This window comes from Stegostoma tigrinum, chromosome 23, assembly GCF_030684315.1.
Source record: "Stegostoma tigrinum isolate sSteTig4 chromosome 23, sSteTig4.hap1, whole genome shotgun sequence".
NCBI classification, from domain to species: Eukaryota; Metazoa; Chordata; class Chondrichthyes; order Orectolobiformes; family Stegostomatidae; genus Stegostoma; species Stegostoma tigrinum.
The window spans coordinates 35,328,921-35,350,145 of NC_081376.1; the positions used below are offsets into that span (position 1 = coordinate 35,328,921).

The 21,225-nt window shown below is 41.3% G+C and overlaps 2 protein-coding genes across 3 annotated transcripts in view; one reads left to right on the forward strand and one right to left on the reverse strand.

Moving 5' to 3' along the window:
• Window positions 1-719, reverse strand: part of tecpr1a (tectonin beta-propeller repeat containing 1a) — a 92,461-nt gene extending 91,742 nt beyond the window's left edge. For both annotated transcript variants that reach the window (XM_048551604.2, XM_048551603.2), the window contains exon 1: window positions 629-719. The gene's annotated coding sequence lies outside the window, so the exon portion shown is untranslated. The remainder of the gene's footprint in view (window positions 1-628) is intronic.
• Window positions 720-4,224: 3,505 nt separating this feature from the next.
• On the forward strand, window positions 4,225-19,954 carry bri3 (brain protein I3). Its single transcript, XM_048551909.2, has 3 exons — window positions 4,225-4,632; window positions 5,209-5,341; window positions 18,224-19,954. Exons 1-3 carry the CDS (start codon window positions 4,494-4,496, stop codon window positions 18,354-18,356), a joined length of 405 nt encoding a protein of 134 aa, XP_048407866.1. The 5' UTR covers window positions 4,225-4,493; the 3' UTR covers window positions 18,357-19,954.
• The last annotated feature ends 1,271 nt before the right edge of the window (window positions 19,955-21,225 follow it).

Below are 21,225 nucleotides of genomic sequence, written 5' to 3' on the forward strand. Positions count from 1 at the left end.
GGGGGCCGACCACATCTAAACGGGTCAGAGCCCACTGTCGAGGAGGCCGACCACATCTAAACAGGTCAGAGCCCTCTGTTGAGGGGACCGACCACATCTAAACGGGTCAGAGCCCACTGTCGAGGGGACCGACCACATCTAAACGGGTCAGAGCCCAATGTCGAGGGGACCGACCAGATCTAAACGGGTCAGAGCCCACTGTTGAGGGAACGGACCACATCTAAACGGGTCAGAGCCCATTGTCGAGGGGACCGACCACATCTAAACGGGTCAGAGCCCAATGTCGAGGGGACCGACCAGATCTAAACGGGTCAGAGCCCACTCTCGAGGAGGCCGACCACATCTAAACGGGTCAGAGCCCACTGTTGAGGGGACCGACCAGATCTAAACGGGTCAGAGCCCATTGTCGAGGGGATCGACCAGATCTAAACGGGTCAGAGCCCACTGTCGAGGGGACCGACCACATCTAAACGGGTCAGAGCCCGCATCTGTGAAGGAATCTTCTCTAAATCGGATCTCATCTTTGTACATGCCTCCACCTCGCCCCTCCAACCTCTAGGATAACAGAGTCTTGCTGCCGGCTTTGGATGATACCCTCATAAGCAGACAGACGAAGGTAAATTCTCACCATTCAAACCAGACTCGGCTTCCGGAACCTTCTCCCTTGACGACGGCCAGCGAGCCGTTGAGCCCCACCCTTCGACACGCTCGATTCGTTGGCTCTGTTGACGCTGAGATCGTGATTGGGCAGCCACATGTCAATCAGATGTGGCCGTTGCACGCTGACGTTTCGTACTACACGTGCAGGTGAAGTGCCCGCCCCTAAGCAGCTGATGCTGAAGTAGAGACTTTGCTTTCTCTCCGCAGATGCTGCTAGAACTGCTGAGTTTGCCAGCCATTCTTGTTTTTGTTCATAATTTCCCAATATCCGTAATTTTTTGGTATTTTTGAAATACTATCCTATTGAGCTTAAAGGGAAAGGATCTTAGAGCACTGAAGAAGGATGTGTGAAATTTTGGGTATAGAAATGTTCTGAAAGAGGGATTGAAAACCTTAATCAATATAGAAAGAACTTAAAATCCTGAGGGGTTATGTAAAGGTACGTGTGAGTGGGCGTTTCCTCATGAGCGAATCTTGTATTAGGGGTAAGCCTAAAATCAGGGGTTGACTGTTTGGAAAAAGGATTTGGCACTTTTTCCTCTGAAGGTTGTGGGTCGTTGGAACTCTTCTACAAAAGTTGTGGAAGCAAGGTCTATGAATATTTTTAAGGCAGATTTGGATTGATTCTTCACCGATTTGATATGGCTCAGAAAAAGACCATTCAGTTCATTCTGCTTTTTAATTAAGCACCATTATCTTGTACCAATTAACTTCCCCCCCCCCCCCATATCCTTGCACAGAGATGTTATTATAGACCTTTAGAGGAAGTGGATGTCTTAGAGGTAGAAATACTAACACCATACAAATATTTATCCAATATCCTCTTGAATGTTTCATAGAGTCTTGCAACATGGAAACAGACCCTTCGATCCAACCAGCCTGTGCTGACCATAACCCCAAACTAAACTAGTCCCACCTGCCTACGCTTGTATGGTATCTCTCAAAACCTTTATTATTCATGCACTTACCTAAACATTTTTTAAATGTTATAACTTTATTCACATTCATCACTTCCTCTGAAAGTTCATTCCACACATGAACCACTACGTTTAAAAAACAAAATATATTTTTAAAATCTTTCTCCTCTCACCTTGAAGATATGCCCCCTGGTCTTGGAATTCCCCCAACCTAGTGAAAAGATACCTACTATTCACTTTATTTATTCCACTCAAGATTTTATAAACCTCCATAAGGCCATCTCTCAACCTCCTAGGCTTCAGTGAAAATGAGTCCAAGCCTCTCCTTATAACTCAAACTCTCTCCATTCCTTGTAACCCTCTCCAGCTTAATAATATCTCTACTACAAAATGATGACCAGAACTGGACAGAATGCTTCAGAAGAGGCCTCACCAATGTCCTGAATAACCTCAACATTGTGTCCCAACTCCCATACTCAAAGGTCTGAGCAATGAAGGCAAGCATGCCTGTCTACATGTGATGCAAATAGCAAAGAATTTTGTACCTGAACCCCTAGGTCTCTCTTGTTCTACAATACTACCCAAGGCCCTAGTTTTAGTTGTATAAGTCCTGTCAATTGAACAATACTTGGTTTTAAGTTATATTCTGTTCAGTAAGGGGTTGAAAGGTTATAAAGGTTACAATAAGATCAGACAGGAGTCCTGCAATGTTGTGAAGCTGACTTTATTTGATTGGCCTCAACCACAATTCTCTTCCTTTCCGCTAGTTATGACTCCACTGGAGAGTTTGTCCTGTACCTCAAACATAGAAATAAAACTGAGACATTTATGGTAGATGGACTATTCTAGTGTTATTTGCTAACCAAACAGCTGTGGTTTCCCTTTTAACAATCTTGTGAGGCTACCTTATTCTTTTTTAACTATGTTGACATTCCATTAACTACAATGTAAATGTGGAATTGCAGTAGCTGGGTCTCTTGATTTTCCAGAGCTCCTCTGTTAGTCTTTGTAAATAAGAAGCTGAGGTAAGCTGCTAGTCCTCTTTGTGGTCACATGATATACTAAGGCTGTAATGACCTCTTAGCTAGGTAGGTTGATAACAGATACCCTTGTCATTGTAGAAGAAAAACACATGGAGCTTTTGTCCGCTACATTAAAACTGAGGTCTTAAAAATGTGCTCAAATTGTCAGCAGAATGCAGCCTTTTAAAAATATATTTGTTGTAGGCTACATGTGTTACATTCAAAATCAAATGTTGAAGACTAGACATTTTCAGATACTTTTCACATACATTTGCAGATTGATTATGGAAGAGTTTAAATTTTATATTACAAAGTGCACTTTTCATTTTATTTCAACACAGCATGTGGCACTCTAAATGCCTTACTATACTAACAATTATGTATTATATTTATAGTATACTTATATTTCACATCAAAGCATTCTCTGCTACCTATAATTAAAAGATTTTCTCAGATTCCAATCCCACATTATACAATGGTGAGGGAGCCTCAAACAGTGTTCTTTGCCCATTAGGCCTTAGCAGTGGCTACCCCAAATTTTGTGAATCCCCTAGAATGTAGTCTTGTATCTAGTATTGAGTCACTCTTCAAAATTGGGTCATGGACAGCTCTTGTATTATTTGGGCTACACGTTGATCTATAGGTTTAAAATTCTCCCATGGAAAGTTGTACCCCATCATTACTCCTGCAGTATGGACAGTGCTGTTGCTCTCCCATGGTCAGGGTAGCATCCTTGCCTCACTCTCTTGCTCTTGCAGCCACAGCATTTATATGGCTGGATCACAAGTTTCTGGTTAATGACCCACCCCCAGGATGTTGCTGGTGGAAGTGTTCAGTGATGGTAAATATCAAGGGAAGATGGAAAATGCCTAACATTTACTGTGGCACAAATGTTGCAAATTTGGGCTCAGTAGGCTTCCTGAAAGAAATAACAGGATATGGAAGGAAGCCTTTTATCTAAAACAGGGTGTTACCAGGAATAAGGTGCAGAGCTGGATGAACACAGCAGGCCAAGCAGCATTAGAGGAGCTGGAAAGCTGACGTTTCGGGCCTCGAACCTTCACCTTGTTATCTCAGATTCTTCAGCATCTGCAGTTCCTACTATCTCTTACCAGGAATGGAGGGCTTCAGATATAAAAATAGACTGGAAAGGCTGGGACTTCTTTAACTGGAGTGTGGGAGGTTGAGGAGTGACCTTGTTGAGGTTTATAAAATCATGACAAGCATTGATGTAGTGAATGACAGGAGTCTTTTCTTTAGGATGGGGAAGTTCAAAACTACAGGGTCATATTTTAAGATAAGTGGAGAAAGATTTTAAAAAAGGACACGAGAGGCAACTTTTTAACGGCAGAGTGGTTCGTGTGTGAAATGAGCTGCCAGAGAAATTGGTGGATATAGGTACAGTTACAACATTTAAAAGACATTTCGATAAGTACACGAAGAGGGAACGTTTGCAGAGGTAAAGGCCAAACGCAGACAAATGGGACTAATTTAGTTTGGAAACATAGTCGTCATGGACTTGTTGGACCAACGGTCTGTTTTATTGACTCAAACAGCATTAAATCTAAAATAGAAAGCAGAGTCCCTTTAAGGACTGTTACGGAAGTCACGTTGCCTGATGTCATGTGACACGTATCTTGTGATTTTTTGTATCGAGTTTGGGGGGGAATCCCCGGAGTGCGCATGTCGAACTTAGTGCTACAATTCCTGAGAGATAGGGCGGCGATTTCCCCCGGTGGCGGTAAAGGTTACTTTTACCCACTGTCCAGCTCCTGGGAAACCCTCCTGCATAGAGAGAGTTTCCGTTCTATCCCGGTGGCCTAAATCCTCGCTCCAGGGCTGAGCGGCGCCGCTGCTGTTGCTTCCTCTCGGCTCCCGCTCTCCTTCCCCACCCATGGATAACAAGCCCCTCTTGCAGGAGAGGCCACCCGCGTACGCTGCAGTGCCGGAGGGGGGCTACGACTACGGCCAGACCTACGGGACCATCCCACCGCCTGGATACCAGCCCCCCCCATACTCTTACCCGGCCTCAGGTGTGCCCACCCTTTCTTATTTATATCGCGTACATGGGTAAAGCCAGTCTAATCCCTCCTTAGAGTCGGAGCGAAATAATGGGAGGGTGCATGTAATTGCATTGAAACTTCGAAATCACCTGACAAATATTTGTTCACGTTTGTATCAGTATTGAACGTTTAACTTAGTAATTGTGTTTGGAGAGGCTGGGTGGGCAAGACTGTTAATTTGTGATGATCAGTGGATTATTTTAAAATCACAATCCGAAATTTAAATTTTTATTACAAATGCGGATACTGCTTTAAATATTCTGGAGGTGTCTCTAGGTGGATTGCTAGGCTATTAGTTGTTGAAAGTGGTCAATTCTTAATCTTGCTGTACAGATCGCTACTTTAAAATGGATTTTGTGATTTAAATGCTATTAATTGTATTAAAGTTGACATGGGTATTGATGACATTGCTTGATTAATGGGATTATTTAAATGAAGATAATGGATTTTTGGGTGGGGAAAGAGGGGAATGTAGTTACTTCATGGAATTTAGTGAGGTTTTGAAATGCTAAATGCTTTTAGCTAATGTCCCTTTCTGTTTTGTAGGCTATGTACCTCCAGCTCCTGCAGGTATCCAGCCCCCTGTGTGTCCAGGATCGAACTACTCAAACACTTACACCATTATCCAGCAGCCAGCTGCAGCTTCAGTTGTAGTGGTCGGTGGCTGTCCAGCTTGCAGGTAACAATGAAGCACTTTCCCCTTTAAAAAAAGTAAGCTGTGCTTGAGTGAGTTTACGATTACAAAGAACATACCCTCTCAGAAAGCTGTCAATTTTGAGGTGTCACAATGGTTGGGAAATGTATTATGACAACATATTGCTTCATATGAGTTAAGAAATATCATTGAATTGGATCCCTGTAGTGTAGAAATAGGCCATTTGGCCCACTGAATCGGCACTGACCCTGCGACCGGCATACTACCCAGACCCAGAGTTAGCTCCCTACCTGAACCCTGTAACCCTGCACTTCCCTTATATAATCCACCTAAATTACATATTTGTGGATAATGCAGGTAATTAGTCTGGCCAATTCACCTAATATCTTTGGACTGTGGGAGGAATCTAGAGTGCCTAGTAGAAGCCCAGGCAGACATGGGGAGAATTGTGCAAACTCCAAAGCAACAAGAATTTGGCCTTGCGCTTTCTAAACCCCTTCCTACATTTTGAATCGACATCTTCCTGCCCATCTCTGCAATGTAAGCTCCTCCAACGTGGTCCAAACTGCCTGGTACATTGAGCAGCGGTTGTGGATTGCATTCTTATTTTCTATTCAACCTATTCAGAAATGTTACTACTCCACCTGAAGCAATTGGGACTTGAACCTGGCTTTCCTGGTTCTGAGGTAGGGATGCTACCACTGCACCATAAGCACACGCCAACAAGTGAATGAAGGCGTTTCACTCCTTGGACTTCATGTTGACTAAGAACATCACTGAAAGCAGGTTATGACCTGAACATTGTGGCCATTTCCATGGTAGATGCGAAACTTAACCTGGATGTCAAGTCTGGGATTATACTTTGGAATCGTGAATATCTGAATCACAGATCCCTTAAATTTTATCTCCAGAATAGAGATTGGGGGGGTGGTGCAAGGTGTTATGGTGGAGCTGAATATCATTAAACTCCATTCCCCTACCCCCTCATTTCACAATATCCAGATTTGCCCCAAACCTCTGTCAATGTTCATTCTAGGAACAACTCCTGATCTCAAACTTGCAGGGATTTCTGGAGGCCTGCACTGGTGGATCTCACCTCTCAACTGTACACTCTCGGTGTTATTTTTACAGTTCATATTTGGGTAACATTACACTTGCATACTTTCAAAGACAGCTGATAAATGTCTGGAGTAGGTGGCACTTGAATCTGGGTCTCCTGGCTCAGCGACAGTAATACCACTACTATGCTGCAGCTGGCCATTATGGATTAAGAACTTTAACTTCCATGATGCGTTCAACCACAAATTTCCTGAACTGCTGTACAGCCATATGAAGTTGTTCTAAGTGATCTGTTCTAACTTAGAAAACCAACTAGCCACTGGCTATTTCAGTGATACAGTAAATATTATATCCACAATGTGCTGAGGAATATCAGAACTGATCCTTCAACGCTTAATGTTTGTAGTGTTTCTTTTTCCCTAGGGGCAACTTAGTGGATGTTCAAAAGTGGCTTGTAATTCATCAAATAGTACTTCAGTAAAAGTGGATTTGATTTTTTTATTGCCTCTAGGTTGATTCTCAGTTTGAAATTTTGCTATTGATATGTAATTGATTCACTTTGTATCAAATGAAATGTCGTTTTGTTAATTTTAATTCATAGAATTTTGCAGCACAAGGATACCATTTGACCCCATTGTGAAGAAAGGAACTCCCAATGGAATAAACTGTCAGCCTAATCATTAAAAGTAAATCCTGGTTTAGAATTTAGGTTTCCACTTATCTGTAGAACTGTGAATAAGTGGTGCTTCTGTTGGGTTGCTGTGTTTTCCAGACTGGTGTAGGAATCTTTGGTTTGGACCTTTTTACCCCATTCTTGAAGAAACACCACTTGAACACCTGCTTGCTATTCTAGATTGAGATTAATTACTGGCAGTTTGCTGTTCTCTGTAGCTTTTAGGAATTGAAAGTTGTTTTTTCGAACTGCATATTGGTATCCAAACTTGTACTTTATTTAAAGCATAGTATTCATTTTTGAGGCCACTGACTGGGATTTATAATAAAATCCTCTGTCCAAGTCACTTGCTCTACCCAATGGAAATGATATTTGTCATGCCTTGCGTTTCTATTCCAGCAAGAATGCAGTGTGGTGATGTCATGCTGAGCTGTCATCATGAGTTTATTTTCAAGCATCTTTGGGGCAAATGTGCAAAGATTCTAGCTTTTGTGGATTAATTTGGCTTTATTTAAGTGTTAATTTGTTCTTGCATAGCTTCAATCTTGTAGGCAGTTGTCAATGACAATGCTTTTATCCATGGCCCTCTAAAGATGGGTGAACCTGTGAATATGTCTCTAACTGATCATGATGCAGTTGGGTGGAATCCTCCAATTGCTAAAACTCTACCCCAGTTTCAATTCTGTTACTGTGTTTATAACCATTGGCCAAACTCATTGGTAGTTCAGCAAGTTTTACCTGGTGAGCTGCATAGATGACAGAAGGTCCAGACCAGGTCCTTGAGTTGTTGTCATTTTGGGGATAATGTGAATTGATTGCTCTGCATCTTGTTCATCGAACTTACAAACAACATGAAGACAGGGCCTACCAGAAGGCTCCAGGTTTAATTCCAGGCCTCAGCTGTTAACCAAACAATAAGTCTTAAATTGACAAATCCAGTAACACTTTGCTCCTTGTGTCCATTTGCTGTACAGTAGAATAAATATTTGCATTTATTTAGTGCCACTCACAATGTATGCTATCAATCGTGCTTTATAGCCAATAAAACACTCCTGAGCTGCAGGGAGTTGTCATAATGTAAGAAGCATGGCACCAACTTATAAACCACAAGCTCCTGCAAACAGCAGTGTGATAATGATGTATTAATTGGATAGTCAGTTAGCTCAGTTGGCTAAATGGCTGGTTTGGAATGCTGAGTGCCAACAGCGCAGGCTCGATTCCCACACTCGCTAAGTGTCCAGGTATTTATGCAATAAAGTGTGGTTTGTTAATGCAAATTGGCTGTAATGTGATTGATTAGTGGACATTGTATGGGTAACACTTATGGGTAACACTAACTTTCTATTGTGCAGTATAGCGTTTTTTCCTTTGACTTTCTGTAGCACAGTCACAAGAACGCAATGATTGTTTTATAGGAGAACTGTGTATACCAAAAAGGGTGTCTTTTTTTTTAAACTCTTCACCTGATATTTGGTGAATCTGTTTAAAGCACCACAAGGCATCTCTCGGAGCAGCGCTATGGTCTGGTGACTATTAACCACTTATTGATTTTTGTGGTGATAAATGTCAGTCAAATCTTGGGATAACTGTCTTACAGAACTGTTTCATGGCATCTGTTAGATCAACTGATAGGTCCTTGATTTTAAAATCTCACTTAGACTGTACCTCTGACAACACAACACTCTATTAGTATAACACTGAAGTCTGAAACTGAATCTTGTACCCAGATCTCTCCGAGTGGAACACAAGCCTATAACCTTCTAACTCCAAGGCACGTGTTATTCACTGAACCACTGTTATTAACGGGAGTGTTGTGACTGCTCTCAAGTGGAAAAACAAGCTTTGGTAATTTGAATTATTTTACTGTTGGAATCAAATTTGGTGAAACTTGGCATGTAGGGAACTGAAACACAGCTGGAGTTCTAAAAGGATTCAGAAGCTTCCCAAATGGTTGATTTCCATATTTCAAGTTTGAATTTTTTTAACACTAATGGAATCTCACTTCTGTAAGGTGAATAGCCAAGCTCATGTGATTGCATGTCCTTCAGAATTCAGGATTGGTTTCTGAACTGTGGCAGTATTTAGAGTAGTATGTTGGAAAATATCCAGTTTGGTTTTTCTGTCTCTCTAACTCTTGATCTGATTTCCTGTCATGAATTGTTCTCAGGCTTACACAAGTTTTCCACATTACCTGATTCCAGCTTAGAGACCGTACTTATTTTTCCTCGGACCCTAACATCTTGCCTTTATTTGCTCTCTCATTCTATTTCCTTTTCTTTGTCTGCCTTCCTGTTCCCTGATATTCCCTTTCCTAATTTCTCTCTCCTTTTGGACTCTTGCACCCGTCTTGACTTGGCTCCCTGTTCTTCCTGCAACTTTTCCTTCTGTTCTCTTCCCCTTTTGTTTTTTGCTCTCGCGCCGTCTCTCTTCACCCCAGTCACCCAGGTCTGTAGTCTATTGACCACTTTGGTTCTATTGCCTTGCCACTTGTCTCCTGCTCTTCACTGTTTTGTCTTGTCCCCTGCCACTGTTCTCTACACCCTCTCCCCAAACTGTGTTCCATCTCACTTTTGACTGTTGCACAGCACCCCTACCCTTGAATGGTGTCTCAGTTGTTCTCTTGTCCAATCCTTTGTCAGACTTCATCTTTTTTTGCATTTCCTCCTTCCCCTGCTCCACTTCTCGTTCACTCCTCCTGTCTTTCACCATTAGCTCTTCCTAGTTCCTGCTTTCTTTGTCTCCTCCATAGATTGCACTTGTGCTCTTATTTCCCCTTCTTTTCCAGACCTTCCCTTCCCTTTCTTATGCGCACTCCCTTGCCTGTCCTTTCACTCCTGCTTTCTTATGCCCTTCCCCTACCCTTGTCATGTCCCTGCTGTGGATCCAGCCCCTTCTCTCTTGCATCACCATGCACCCTTTACCTTCATATCCCTGTCCATCTTTTCACTTCTCCTCCTCCCCCCGCCCTGCATTCCAATCTTCCTTCTCTCTGTCACTCCCTTGCTCCCTCTGCCTCTGTGCAGTGACTTTGTATCTCTCTCAAACTGAGCCAGAGACTACTTCCTATTGGTCACATGACTTCTTGGAAATGGTGCTTCAAATTGAAACCTAAAGTCACAGGGGAGGGAATTAGTTAGTCCTCTTTTATAAGGATTTGTTATGGTTAGAATGATATTTGAAGTGCTACTTTTACTGGACCTGTTTAAATTTAAGTACATGAGTTTTATCAGCACTTCATCTGTGTTTTGTGTAGAGTTCAGTAGCTGCATTTGAATGTTTGCTTTGAGCATTATGGCTGGAGAAAATGGGAAGTTGCCTACTAAATGTAGTTGTTTTGTTTCAATAAATCTAAGTAACTTTATATTCTTACCCTTTCCTGATACTGGAAATTATTTCAAATCTCTTGCATTGCCTACTTCAATGTTCTCTTATGAATTGTTTTTTTTGCAAGCTTCGGATAGCTAAAGGGATTATATTTAACCTTTTTTTTTCACCTGGTGCCTGAACCGATCCTTTCATGTGACCCCTATCCTGGATAGGAACCCTTTTGATTCTTGTAGTCAAATACACTATTGCTGGCTCTGGGTAAACTCTTATTACTTGTACAGCAATTTCATTTTTATCCACTCTAACCTTTTTTTGCTCTAAAGGTGAGGGAAATGTAGCTTAAATTTTGTCTACAGCTGAACTTTCTAATAAAACTCACTTCTGCGACTGCTTGAATGCATTATTTGATGTGAGATTCTGTTTTTGTTGCAAATTGGCTTGAAATATGTCACTCATGAAATGACATGTTAACTGTAGAGATCGCATGATCGCTTGCAGAAGACTTTCTCTTCGCGCCCCCCCCCCCAAACATTTTAGGGATCCCTAGTCAAACAGCTGCAATGATACCACCAAATAGACTCTGCAAGCCGCTCACATTTTAAGGATATTCATAAAGAACAAACCAGTAAATGAAGTGCACAGACACTGGTCTGGAGCTGGAGGAACACAGGCCAGGCAGTATCAGAGGAGCAAGAAAGTTTTGGTTTTTAGGTCGGGACCCTTCAGAAATGTGGGAGGGTAAAAGAACCTGGGAAATAAGAGGGAGGGACGAGGCTGCAAAAGATAGGTAGGGTGGTGATAGGTAAGTGCAGGTAGGTAATGGGGAGCAGATTGGTGGGAGAGAAGACAGACAAGCTGTCAGGGCAAGGAGGTGGGGATGAGAGGGACGGTTTAATGTGGGATGAGGCTGGGGGTGGGGAGATTTTAAAACTGGTGAATTCCTGTGTTTAGGCAACTTGTCCATCTTCTCTCTCCACCTATCTACCCCATCCATCCCACTGAGCAATCATCACCACTCTCTACCTGCCCTCACTTACCACCGTCCCCAGCCCCACCCCACCTTCCTCTATTTATTTCCCAGCTCCGTCCCCCATCCCCCCTCCTTCTGAAGAAGGATCCCCACTTGAATCATCAACTTTGCTCCTCTGCTGTTGACCTGCTGTGTTCCTCCAGCTCCACACTGTATTGTCTCTGACTCCAGCATTGGCAGTTCTTACTATCTCTGAAGTGCACAGATTGTACTTGAAATTTGAGTGAAATAAAGGTTGGGATATAACCAATGGAAATTAGATTAAAAGTTGAAGTAAACTTAAATTCCTGTACCTTTTTGGCAATTTTCAACTTAAATCAATTTTCTTCACTGAATGTAATTTTTAAAAAAATTGTTCATATGTAGTTTTTAAACATTGTCTTTTAACAATAGATGAATTTTTGATTGTGTAAGAGCAGAGTCTTCTGTTTTTGGTGTGTCACTAGCCTAGCCAACATTTATTGCCTAGCTATTATTGGCTTTGAAAAAAATGGTAAGCCACTTTCTAGAAGTGTTAGTCTGTGGTATGTGCAGGCAGTATGTTAGGGAGGGAGTTTCAGGATTTTGACCAAGTGACAGTTAAGAAATGACACGGTTCCAAGTCAGGATGGTGTGAGACGTGCAAGGGAGCCTGCAGATGGTATTCCCATACGTGATGCCCTTGTCCTTTTTCTAGAGATCTTGGGTTTAGAAGATACTGTCAAAGAAACCATTGCAGTACACCTTGCAGATAGCATATGGTACTGCCACTGGGAGTAAACTTGAAGCTGGTGGAAGGGCTGTTAATCGAGCAGTTTTGTCCTCACAGGTGTCAGACTGCTTATTCAGAGTTGCAGTCAACTAGGAAAGTTGGGAGTATTCCATCATGTTGACTTGTGGCTTGTAGATGGCATCACTTGAGTTGGGATGTGAGGTATTTCCAGCTTCTGCCAATGTTCATGTAGTGATAGTATTTTAAATGGCTGGTCCAGTTCAGTTTCTGGTCAAGGTAAAAGTGAAGTTGCCATAATATGACCAGACTTTAGGGTGTTCGGAGTGACTGGTTTAATCTGAGTCTCTGCTTCTAAGGTGATCTTTCATGGAGACCTCCAACCAGTGTGGGAATTGAACCTGTGCTGTGGGCATCACTCTTGTGTTGAAAGTTGGTCTTCCAGCCAATTTAGACTTCAAATACATTAAGAGCAACCAGAGAAAGAATAGGGCCCCTTAAATATGAGATCATCAATGTTTTGAACCCCAGGAATGGTAGAGATACTAAATGAATATTTTGCATCTGTTTTATTGTGGAGAAAGAAAAGGAGGCTAGAGAACTCAAATATTGGTATTTTGAAAAGTTTGTTACAAAAGGGAAAATGCTGTAGGACTTGGAATACATAAAGTTGGACCCAATCAAGTATATCCCAAGATTTTGTGGAAAGTTGGGGGAGAAATTATGGTGACTGTAGTAGAAATGTTTCTATCACCAATAACCACATGAGGTGCTGGTGGACAAGAGGGTGGTTAAAGCAAAGCTGAGGAGAAGCCTGGGAACTGTAAGCCTGAAATGGGTAAATTGTTTGATTCTGAAAGATACGATTTACATGCACTTGGAGAGGCAAGGAATAATTACAGATAGTCAGTTTATTTTGGTGAGGGAAGTAGTGTCCTGTAAAAACAAAATGAGTTTTTGAGGAAGTAATTAAAATGATTTGCGAGCAGAGCAATGGATGTTCTTTATTTGCACTTCAGTAAAGCCTTTGAGAAAGTTCTCCATGTAGACTAAAGTTAAATCACATGACATTCAGGGTGAGGTTGCCAATTGGCTACAAAACTGGCTCGATGGTAGAAGGAATGGTGGTGGAGGATTGTTTTCTGGATTGGAAGTCTGTGACCAGCAGTGTTACAGTGATCGGTGCTGGGTCCATGTTTGTCACTTAGATTATCTATTTGGATGAGAATTTTGGAGGCATGACAAGTTTGGATACTAAAATTGCTGTAGTGGACAGTGAAGAAGGTTATCTAAGATTGGAGATCTTGATCAATTGTCAGTGGGCTGAGGAGTGGTGGATGGAGTTTAATTTAGATCAGTGTGAGGTGTGGCAGTTTGGTAAAACAAACAAGGGCAGCATGCAGTTAATGGCTAGAGTTCAGGTACACAATTAGTTGAAACTTCTGTCACAGGTAGACACGTTAGTTTAGGTGTTCAGCATGCTTGCCTTCGTTTCTCACTCCTTTTGAGTATAGGAGTTGGGATGTCATGTTGAGGTTGTGCAGAATGTTGGTGAGGCCTCGTCTGGAGTACTGTGTGCAGTTCTGATCGCCCTGCTATTGAAAAGATATTAAATTTGGATGTTGCTGGGAATGGAGTGTTTGAGTTATAAAAAAATAGGCTGGGACTTTTTTCACCGACATTTAGAAGATTGAATGGTGACCTTGTAGTGTCTTATAAAATCAAGAGGGGTATAGATATGGTGAATGCAAGGCCTTTTTCCTTGGGCAGGGGATTTCAAAACTCGGCTGCATATCTTTTAAGGTGAGGAGAAAGTTGCCCCCAGTGTAATTACTATAATTTTTTAACACGGTTCAAGAATGGAATGAACTGCCAGTGTGTTGGATGCAGGTACATTTACAATATTTAAGACATTTGCATAAGTACTTAAAGGAAAAGTTTTTGGTGAGATATGGGCCAAAAACAGGCAAATGGGATTAGTTTAGCTTGGGAACATGGTTAGCGTGGACCGACTGGCACCAAAGAGTCTGTTTGCATGCTGAATGATTCTATAACTGAACCAACAGACCCCACTGATTCCTGGTTTGTTACAGGATTCATGTTTTTAATTCTCTTGGAGACGATCACTGCCTAGCACTTGTGACATGAATTTTTTTTGCCATCCATTTTAAGCATGATGTCTTCTATTTTGATATGGACTGCTTCAGTATGAGTGGTAAATAGTACTGAATGTTATGTAATAATCAGTGAACATCCCCACTAATGAAGCAAATGAAGATGGTTGGCTCAAGGATGCTACCTTGAAGAATGTCTGCAGAAATCTCCTGCAGCTGAGATGGCTGGAGGTTAGCCGCACCCACTCTGTCAGCTATGACTCCAGCCAATGGAGTTTTTTCCCCTTTTAATTTCAACTGACTCTAATTTTACTCAAGCTATTTGTTACACGTGGTCAAATGCTGCCTTGATTTGGAGAACTGTTTCCCTTGATTCTCTTCAACTGTTTTCTGCATGTTTGGACCAAGACCGAGATCAGAAGCTGGGTGGCTTTGTCAGAATCCAGACTGAGTTCAGAGTAGGTGATTGTAGGGTATGTGCAGCTTGACATCACTGACAACCCCTTCCATCATTCTGCCTGGGGCAGAAATTGACTAGTTGGGTTTGTCCTGCTTTTTGGGTAACTTTCCACAGTGAGTAGAAAAGCAGTGTTGTAACTACAGCGGAAAAGCTTGGTTAATGGCATGGCTAATTATGAAACACCAGTCTTTGACACTTTCTTCCCAGAATACTGCCACATTCTGGATGAAGATGATTACAGTCCTTCAGCTTTGTCTTGTCTACTATTATTGAGGATGGGAATATTTGTGGAGCTGCCTCCTGTAGTGATCACTATTCCAAATTGTGTGCGCCAGGACTGCAGAGCTTGGATCTCATCTGTTAGTTGTGGGATTACTTGGCTGTGTACAGCTTGACATGTATTGATGCCTCCTTTCCATGTATGCCTGGTGTGGCTCACAGCATGTCCTCAAGTCTTCTTTTTAAACCAGAGCTGATCTTCTGGCTTAGTTGTAATGGTAGATTGGGGGAGATGAGGTTATAAATTGGTTAAATACAATTCTGCTGATGAGGCTTCAGCACTTCAAGCATGCTTCTGTTTTTGAGTTGCAAGCTGTTTGAAACCTATCCAATTCATATTGGTTGTGCTATACAACACAATGGACGGTATCCTCAATGTAAGGGTGGGATTTTTGTCTTCAAGAACTGTGGTCACCCAACTCATACTTGAATGGACAGATGCATCTGTTACAGATAGAGGATGATGCCAAGTACGTCTTCCCTAAACACTTGCCTCTGGCCTGTCTCGTAGCTAGTCCTTTTAGGTCTTGGTCATTGGTGATGCTGTTGCTAAGTCAATCTTGGGGAAATAGACCTAGTTCCTCAACCAGAGTACTTTGTATACTTGCCATGCTCAGTGCATCTCCCTAATAGTGTTCAATATGGAGAATTGATTCACTAGTTGAGGGTGAGTGAGAAGTGGTAATCAGGAGGCTTCCTGTTTAGTTTGATGCCATGAACCTTCATGAGTCAGTATTGCTGACTCACAGGGAAAATCTTCTGTCTGCACGTACTGTTGTACCGCTAACTCTGAATCTGTCTTTTTGGATCAGGACATAGCCACTAGTGGTGCCTGGGACATGTTCATTCTCTCAAAATTGTACCTTGCAAACGATGTCTGGCTGCTTGTTGGTCTGGGGGACAGCTCTCCAATTTTGGTACAAACTTCCTGATTTAATGAGAACTTTGCAGGGTTGACTGGAATGTCATTCATTTCCGGTGCCTTGGTTGCATTTGGTTTGTTCCTCTTTTGAGACATCAAAGTAGCTATGAACAACTGGATATTCGAATCACCCATGTTGTAGGCCACATGAGGTGAGGATGGCAAGCTCTTCCAGTTGTATCAGTGAATCAAATGGGTTTTAAGACCATCGGTAATGGTTTTGTGCTCTCAATTTCACTAGACTTTATTTCACCATATGCTGTGGTGAAATATTGAGCCCATGTGCCCAAAACAGTGGCCTGGAATACTGTCCAGTGACATTGTCAATATGTTACTGCCAACCCAGTTAGTGAGTCTGAGAGTCTGAGAGTCTGAGAGTCTGAGAGTCTGAGAGTCTGAGAGTCTGAGAGTCTGAGAGTCTGAGAGTCTGAGAGTCTGAGAGTCTGAGAGTCTGAGAGTCTGAGAGTCTGAGAGTCTGAGAGTCTGAGAGTCTGAGAGTCTGAGAGTCTGAGAGTCTGAGAGTCTGAGAGTCTGAGAGTCTGAGAGTCTGAGAGTCTGAGAGTCTGAGAGTCTGAGAGTCTGAGAGTCTGAGAGTCTGAGAGTCTGAGAGTCTGAGAGTCTGAGAGTCTGAGAGTCTGAGAGTCTGAGAGTCTGAGAGTCTGAGAGTCTGAGAGTCTGAGAGTCTGAGAGTCTGAGAGTCTGAGAGTCTGAGAGTCTGAGAGTCTGAGAGTCTGAGAGTCTGAGAGTCTGAGAGTCTGAGAGTCTGAGAGTCTGAGAGTCTGAGAGTCTGAGAGTCTGAGAGTCTGAGAGTCTGAGAGTCTGAGAGTCTGAGAGTCTGAGAGTCTGAGAGTCTGAGAGTCTGAGAGTCTGAGAGTCTGAGAGTCTGAGAGTCTTTTAACCACATACAAGTGGACTCCAGAAATTACTACCAGCTTTCCCAGTTGCAATGGCAGCATACACTGACAATTCCACCATTTTTAGCCTAGCTCCTGCAATTAGTAAGTATTGGAATTCTGCATTCATAATGAAATTGCAGAGATGGTTGCTTTGGTTGCAGCCTTCTCTTTATTTTGAAAAGGGGACAGGAGAGAATCTGTTTTAATACTAAACTACTCTTTACAGTTTCTACCAATCTGATTTTGAAATAATACATTCCTTCTTCCCCCCCCCCCCCACTTCCCCCAGTCTGTCCTGAAACACTCACGAACAGACCACTAAGGAAAACTTTTGTCATAAGTGAGTTCTATATAAGTTATAGCAGCACTGGTGTGGTGTCATGATATTTAATCATTTGGCGTTTGCTTGGCTCAGTTGGGAATTGCATTCCTCTGAGTCAGAAATTGTAATTTCAAGTCCAGTTCCAGGATTTGGGGACACAAGTCAGGTCCACGCTGTGGTGTGTGGATAAAGGACAGGAACATGACTCAGTTTGGCTATGATCCCTTTTGGAGTCATAACGTCTGTTCAGTTTGCACAGATCCTTACTTTGGTAAGGCACCCAAAACTGCTGTTAGTACCTGTGAAATTTTTCAGTTGGATCTGATTGAACTGACTCCTCCATTTAGTTATTATGGTCTCGTATGTCTCAATGTCTTTTTCTCAATAGAAATTTGTTCTGACACTTTCAGTTGTGCCTCCAGCCTCCCTTTTTTTGTTTTCTTTTGTGGGACTGCAGATTTTAAAAAATCTGGACAGTGTGTAAATGTTTCCTGTTATTTCTTTTTAATTCATGAGAAGAAGGCATCACAAGCTAGGCCAGCATTTATTGCCCAGAGGGCAGTTAAGAGTTGACTGTGTTGCTGTAGGTCTGGAGTCCTGCACAGACCAGACCTAGGGTGGCAGTTTCTGTCCCTAAAGGACATCTGTGAACCAGACAATTGACAACAGATTTGTGGTTTTTGAACTCTTGCAGATTTTTAAAATAGAATTCAAATTCCATCATCTGCCATGGCAGGATTGGAACCCAGGTTTCTGGATTCGCAGTCCAGCAGTAATACCACTGGGTCGTCAGCTCCCTTTTTAACAACTTAGATAAAATAGTCCAGCTCAAATTTTAAAGATTGTACCTCCTTTTTTCTGGATTCCTTTCACCAGTAGGAATAGTGTGTCTCTCTATCTACTCTACTAAATTATCAAATTGTTTTAAACATTTAGGCTTGTATTCCCTAAATTAACTTGTCTGCATGTGATACTTGGAGTTTTAGTTCTATTATCACCAATATCACTCTTAAACTGTATTTGTATTCCATGTTTTGAATTATTTTGGCTGCTGTAAAAGTGGGGGAGTGTGGAGTGAGTTGACATTCTTAATCGAATTGTTTTTCTTTCAACAGAGTTGGTGTTCTGGAAGATGACTTCACTTGCTTAGGTGTGCTGTGTGCAATATTATTCTTTCCAATTGGGATCCTATTTTGTTTGGCACTGCGACAGCGGAGATGCCCAAACTGTGGAGCTAGCTTCGGCTAACTGGATCAAAATGACCAGCCTACCTGTGGCCAAATTTAAATAATTTTTTTTACTGTAAATTCTCTGCCATTGTGTATAAACTACAGATGACTTGCCTTCATTCTGTGATTTAGATTGATAGAATTTGAAATGTGATCCTTAAAAAGCATGACAATTGAATGCCTGTAAGTGACTATAATTTCTCCATTATGAATAGTTAAAATGTACAGGCAAAAATTGATTATTCATTTTACTGTTTCCTTAAACTGCACTTGAAAATGCTACAATTAAATCTGCATCCTTGTATTACTATTTTTAACTAGCTACTTTTCTAAAGACTTGGTGTCTGATTGCTAAGCAGAAGTGTCTATAATGGTTCAGGAATGCCTTTGGCAACTTGGATAAGACCTGATAGTTGAAGTGTCATTTGTTTGCACACTTCTATCAACGTGCAGTGTCTGGCATGAATGCAAGCTCTTCAGTCCATTTTGGAAGAACAACTATCATTAGTCCCAATACCTGCCCTGGTCTTGCTCAATTTCCTTCAGTTTTTGAGGATATATACATTTCTCTTTTTGAAATTTTACAGTTGACTGTATTGACTGACTGAAATGTGGAAGAACATTCTGGAGCTATACTCACTGTTAAATTCTCAGCAGTCTTACCTAGTTTTGCCACTTAAAGTCCTTGTTTTACAGACCCTCATGCCGTAGGCAACAGTTTCTTCTTGAGGCTTTAATCAAGTGTTTTTAAAATCACAAATGTGATGTTGAGATTTAATCCCAGTGAGCCTGTACACCTTTCCAAACCTACAGTCTTTCTATCATCCAAATGGGACAATCTAATAAATAAATTGAATATATTTTATTTTGCAGGCTATTGTATGCCAGACTTAGAGGTGGGAAACGGTTTTCCTGGTTAACTCTACATTATCAGTACTACTTCACCACATGATGTCCCTGCAATCACTTGGTGCTCTATTCTTTTGCCTCCAGGTGTTTTTTGTAACCTAAGCAGTGTTTTTCAGAACTTGCTATGCTGCTCAGTGTCTTGAATGAATTAAGATTTTTCCTTGGCTTATTTTGTATGCAAGAAATTGATTTTTTGCTTTTGTACAGATTATGTTGGGTCATCTGGGATTTGGTCTGTACTTTGTACTTATGCACAAGTATGATGGCCTTTAAGCAAAAGGATCTTGGAGTAGAAATCTAACCCAAGGGTATTTTGTATTTGTCCCTCTTCATGCCTGAATCTGTACAACTTGTCTCTGGTTCATATCCACAAGACTTTCAAAACCACCTGTTAACATCAAAATGGAATCAAACAAATTGCAAATAACTTTCATGGCTGTGGAAAGATGAGTTTTTTTTAGAATTCCTATGTTTTATCAGACACTTAGGCCTGAGGAAAATATTTTTGTAGATGTTTCCTCCCCCGACCTTCTAGCCAGTTTCTTAACATGTAATGTAGCCTGTTTTTAATTGGGTTTGTGAATTTAAAAGCAGGAGTGTTCCTCGCTTATTTCAATTTTCCAAATGGCCTTTGTAGACTGGATCTGTACTACCTTTGTGAAGGTTTGATACTTTTTTGTTTTTATAAAAAAAAAACCTGAGCTCCTAGGTGCACTTGTCCTAGTTCCTGGTGTCTGAGGAATCAAGAATTTGATGCAAACTGGTATTGGCTTAACTAATACCATCAAACCATACAAATGAGTTGGCCATTAAATGCTTAGCTTTCTCTGTGGGTTAGAATTGACCTGAATACATCTGAAACACAATACTGGTCCAACAATATTTGAAATGCAATTGGATGACTATCCCATAAGGAACAAATAAACTAATACCTATATGCAACTAGTATTGAAATAAAATATAAAAATCACATCTTCCTTGTTTCCAAATATGGTGAATGTTTGTTTGCTTTTAATATTAAGATATTGCTTAACCATGAGTCAATCAGTCTAAAAGTAGAGACAGGTCTGATAGGTGAACAACAGTAATTTGAGTGAAAGTACAAGCAACTGCTTTGGTCAACCTCAATTATAGGAGGGTAGACTGAAGCAACTTAACCAGGATTGTAAGAATGACCAAATTGAGACTGTTTTTACATAAATTACAAATAGGTCACTTTATCTATTTTGAGCTTGTCTACTCATTCAGTGAACTTACCCTGAACCTTTTGATTGTCTAAGTATCAAACAAACTGCCTTTAGAAATATTCACTAATCCTGCCTCCACTCCGAAGTAGAGAAGAAAAGTTCCAAAAATCCACCATTCTGACCCATTTCTCCTGTCTTAAATGGGTAGTCCCCTAACGTTAAAGCTTTGTTAAATTCTTGTTCTAGTTTCTCCCACAAGGAACATTTCTTTCAGCATCTGTTCTGTTAAGTAGATGCAAGTCTAGCCTTGCCTGAAGATCAACCCATCCTAGGAATCAGTTGAGTGAACATTTGCTTTTTAAGTGAATACATTTCTTAGCACATTTATCCTTGAGTCAAACCACATCCACAGTACTCCTGTTGTGGTCTAAGTTCTGCAAATGTGTAAAATATCCTGAATTTAGTATTCCATTCTTACAATAAATTACATTCCATTAACTGTAGCTGTTTACCAACTTTGGTAGTTTATACCACATGATTCCCTAATCCCTTTCTAATGAAATTCTGCAATCTCTCTCTCTCCATTTTAAATAGCATACTGCTTCTCTATTCTTGCTGTCAGTCAAAATGGACAAGTTCACATTTTTCCTCTAGATGCCATCATTTGACAACTGTTTGTCCATAATTTTTCTATATTCCTTTGTAGACTTGAGGTATTGCTATGTCATCAATTTGGTCAAGGCATTTTAGCACCAGTTCAAAGTAGGTGTGGCAGGGTGAGTTGTTAGTGTA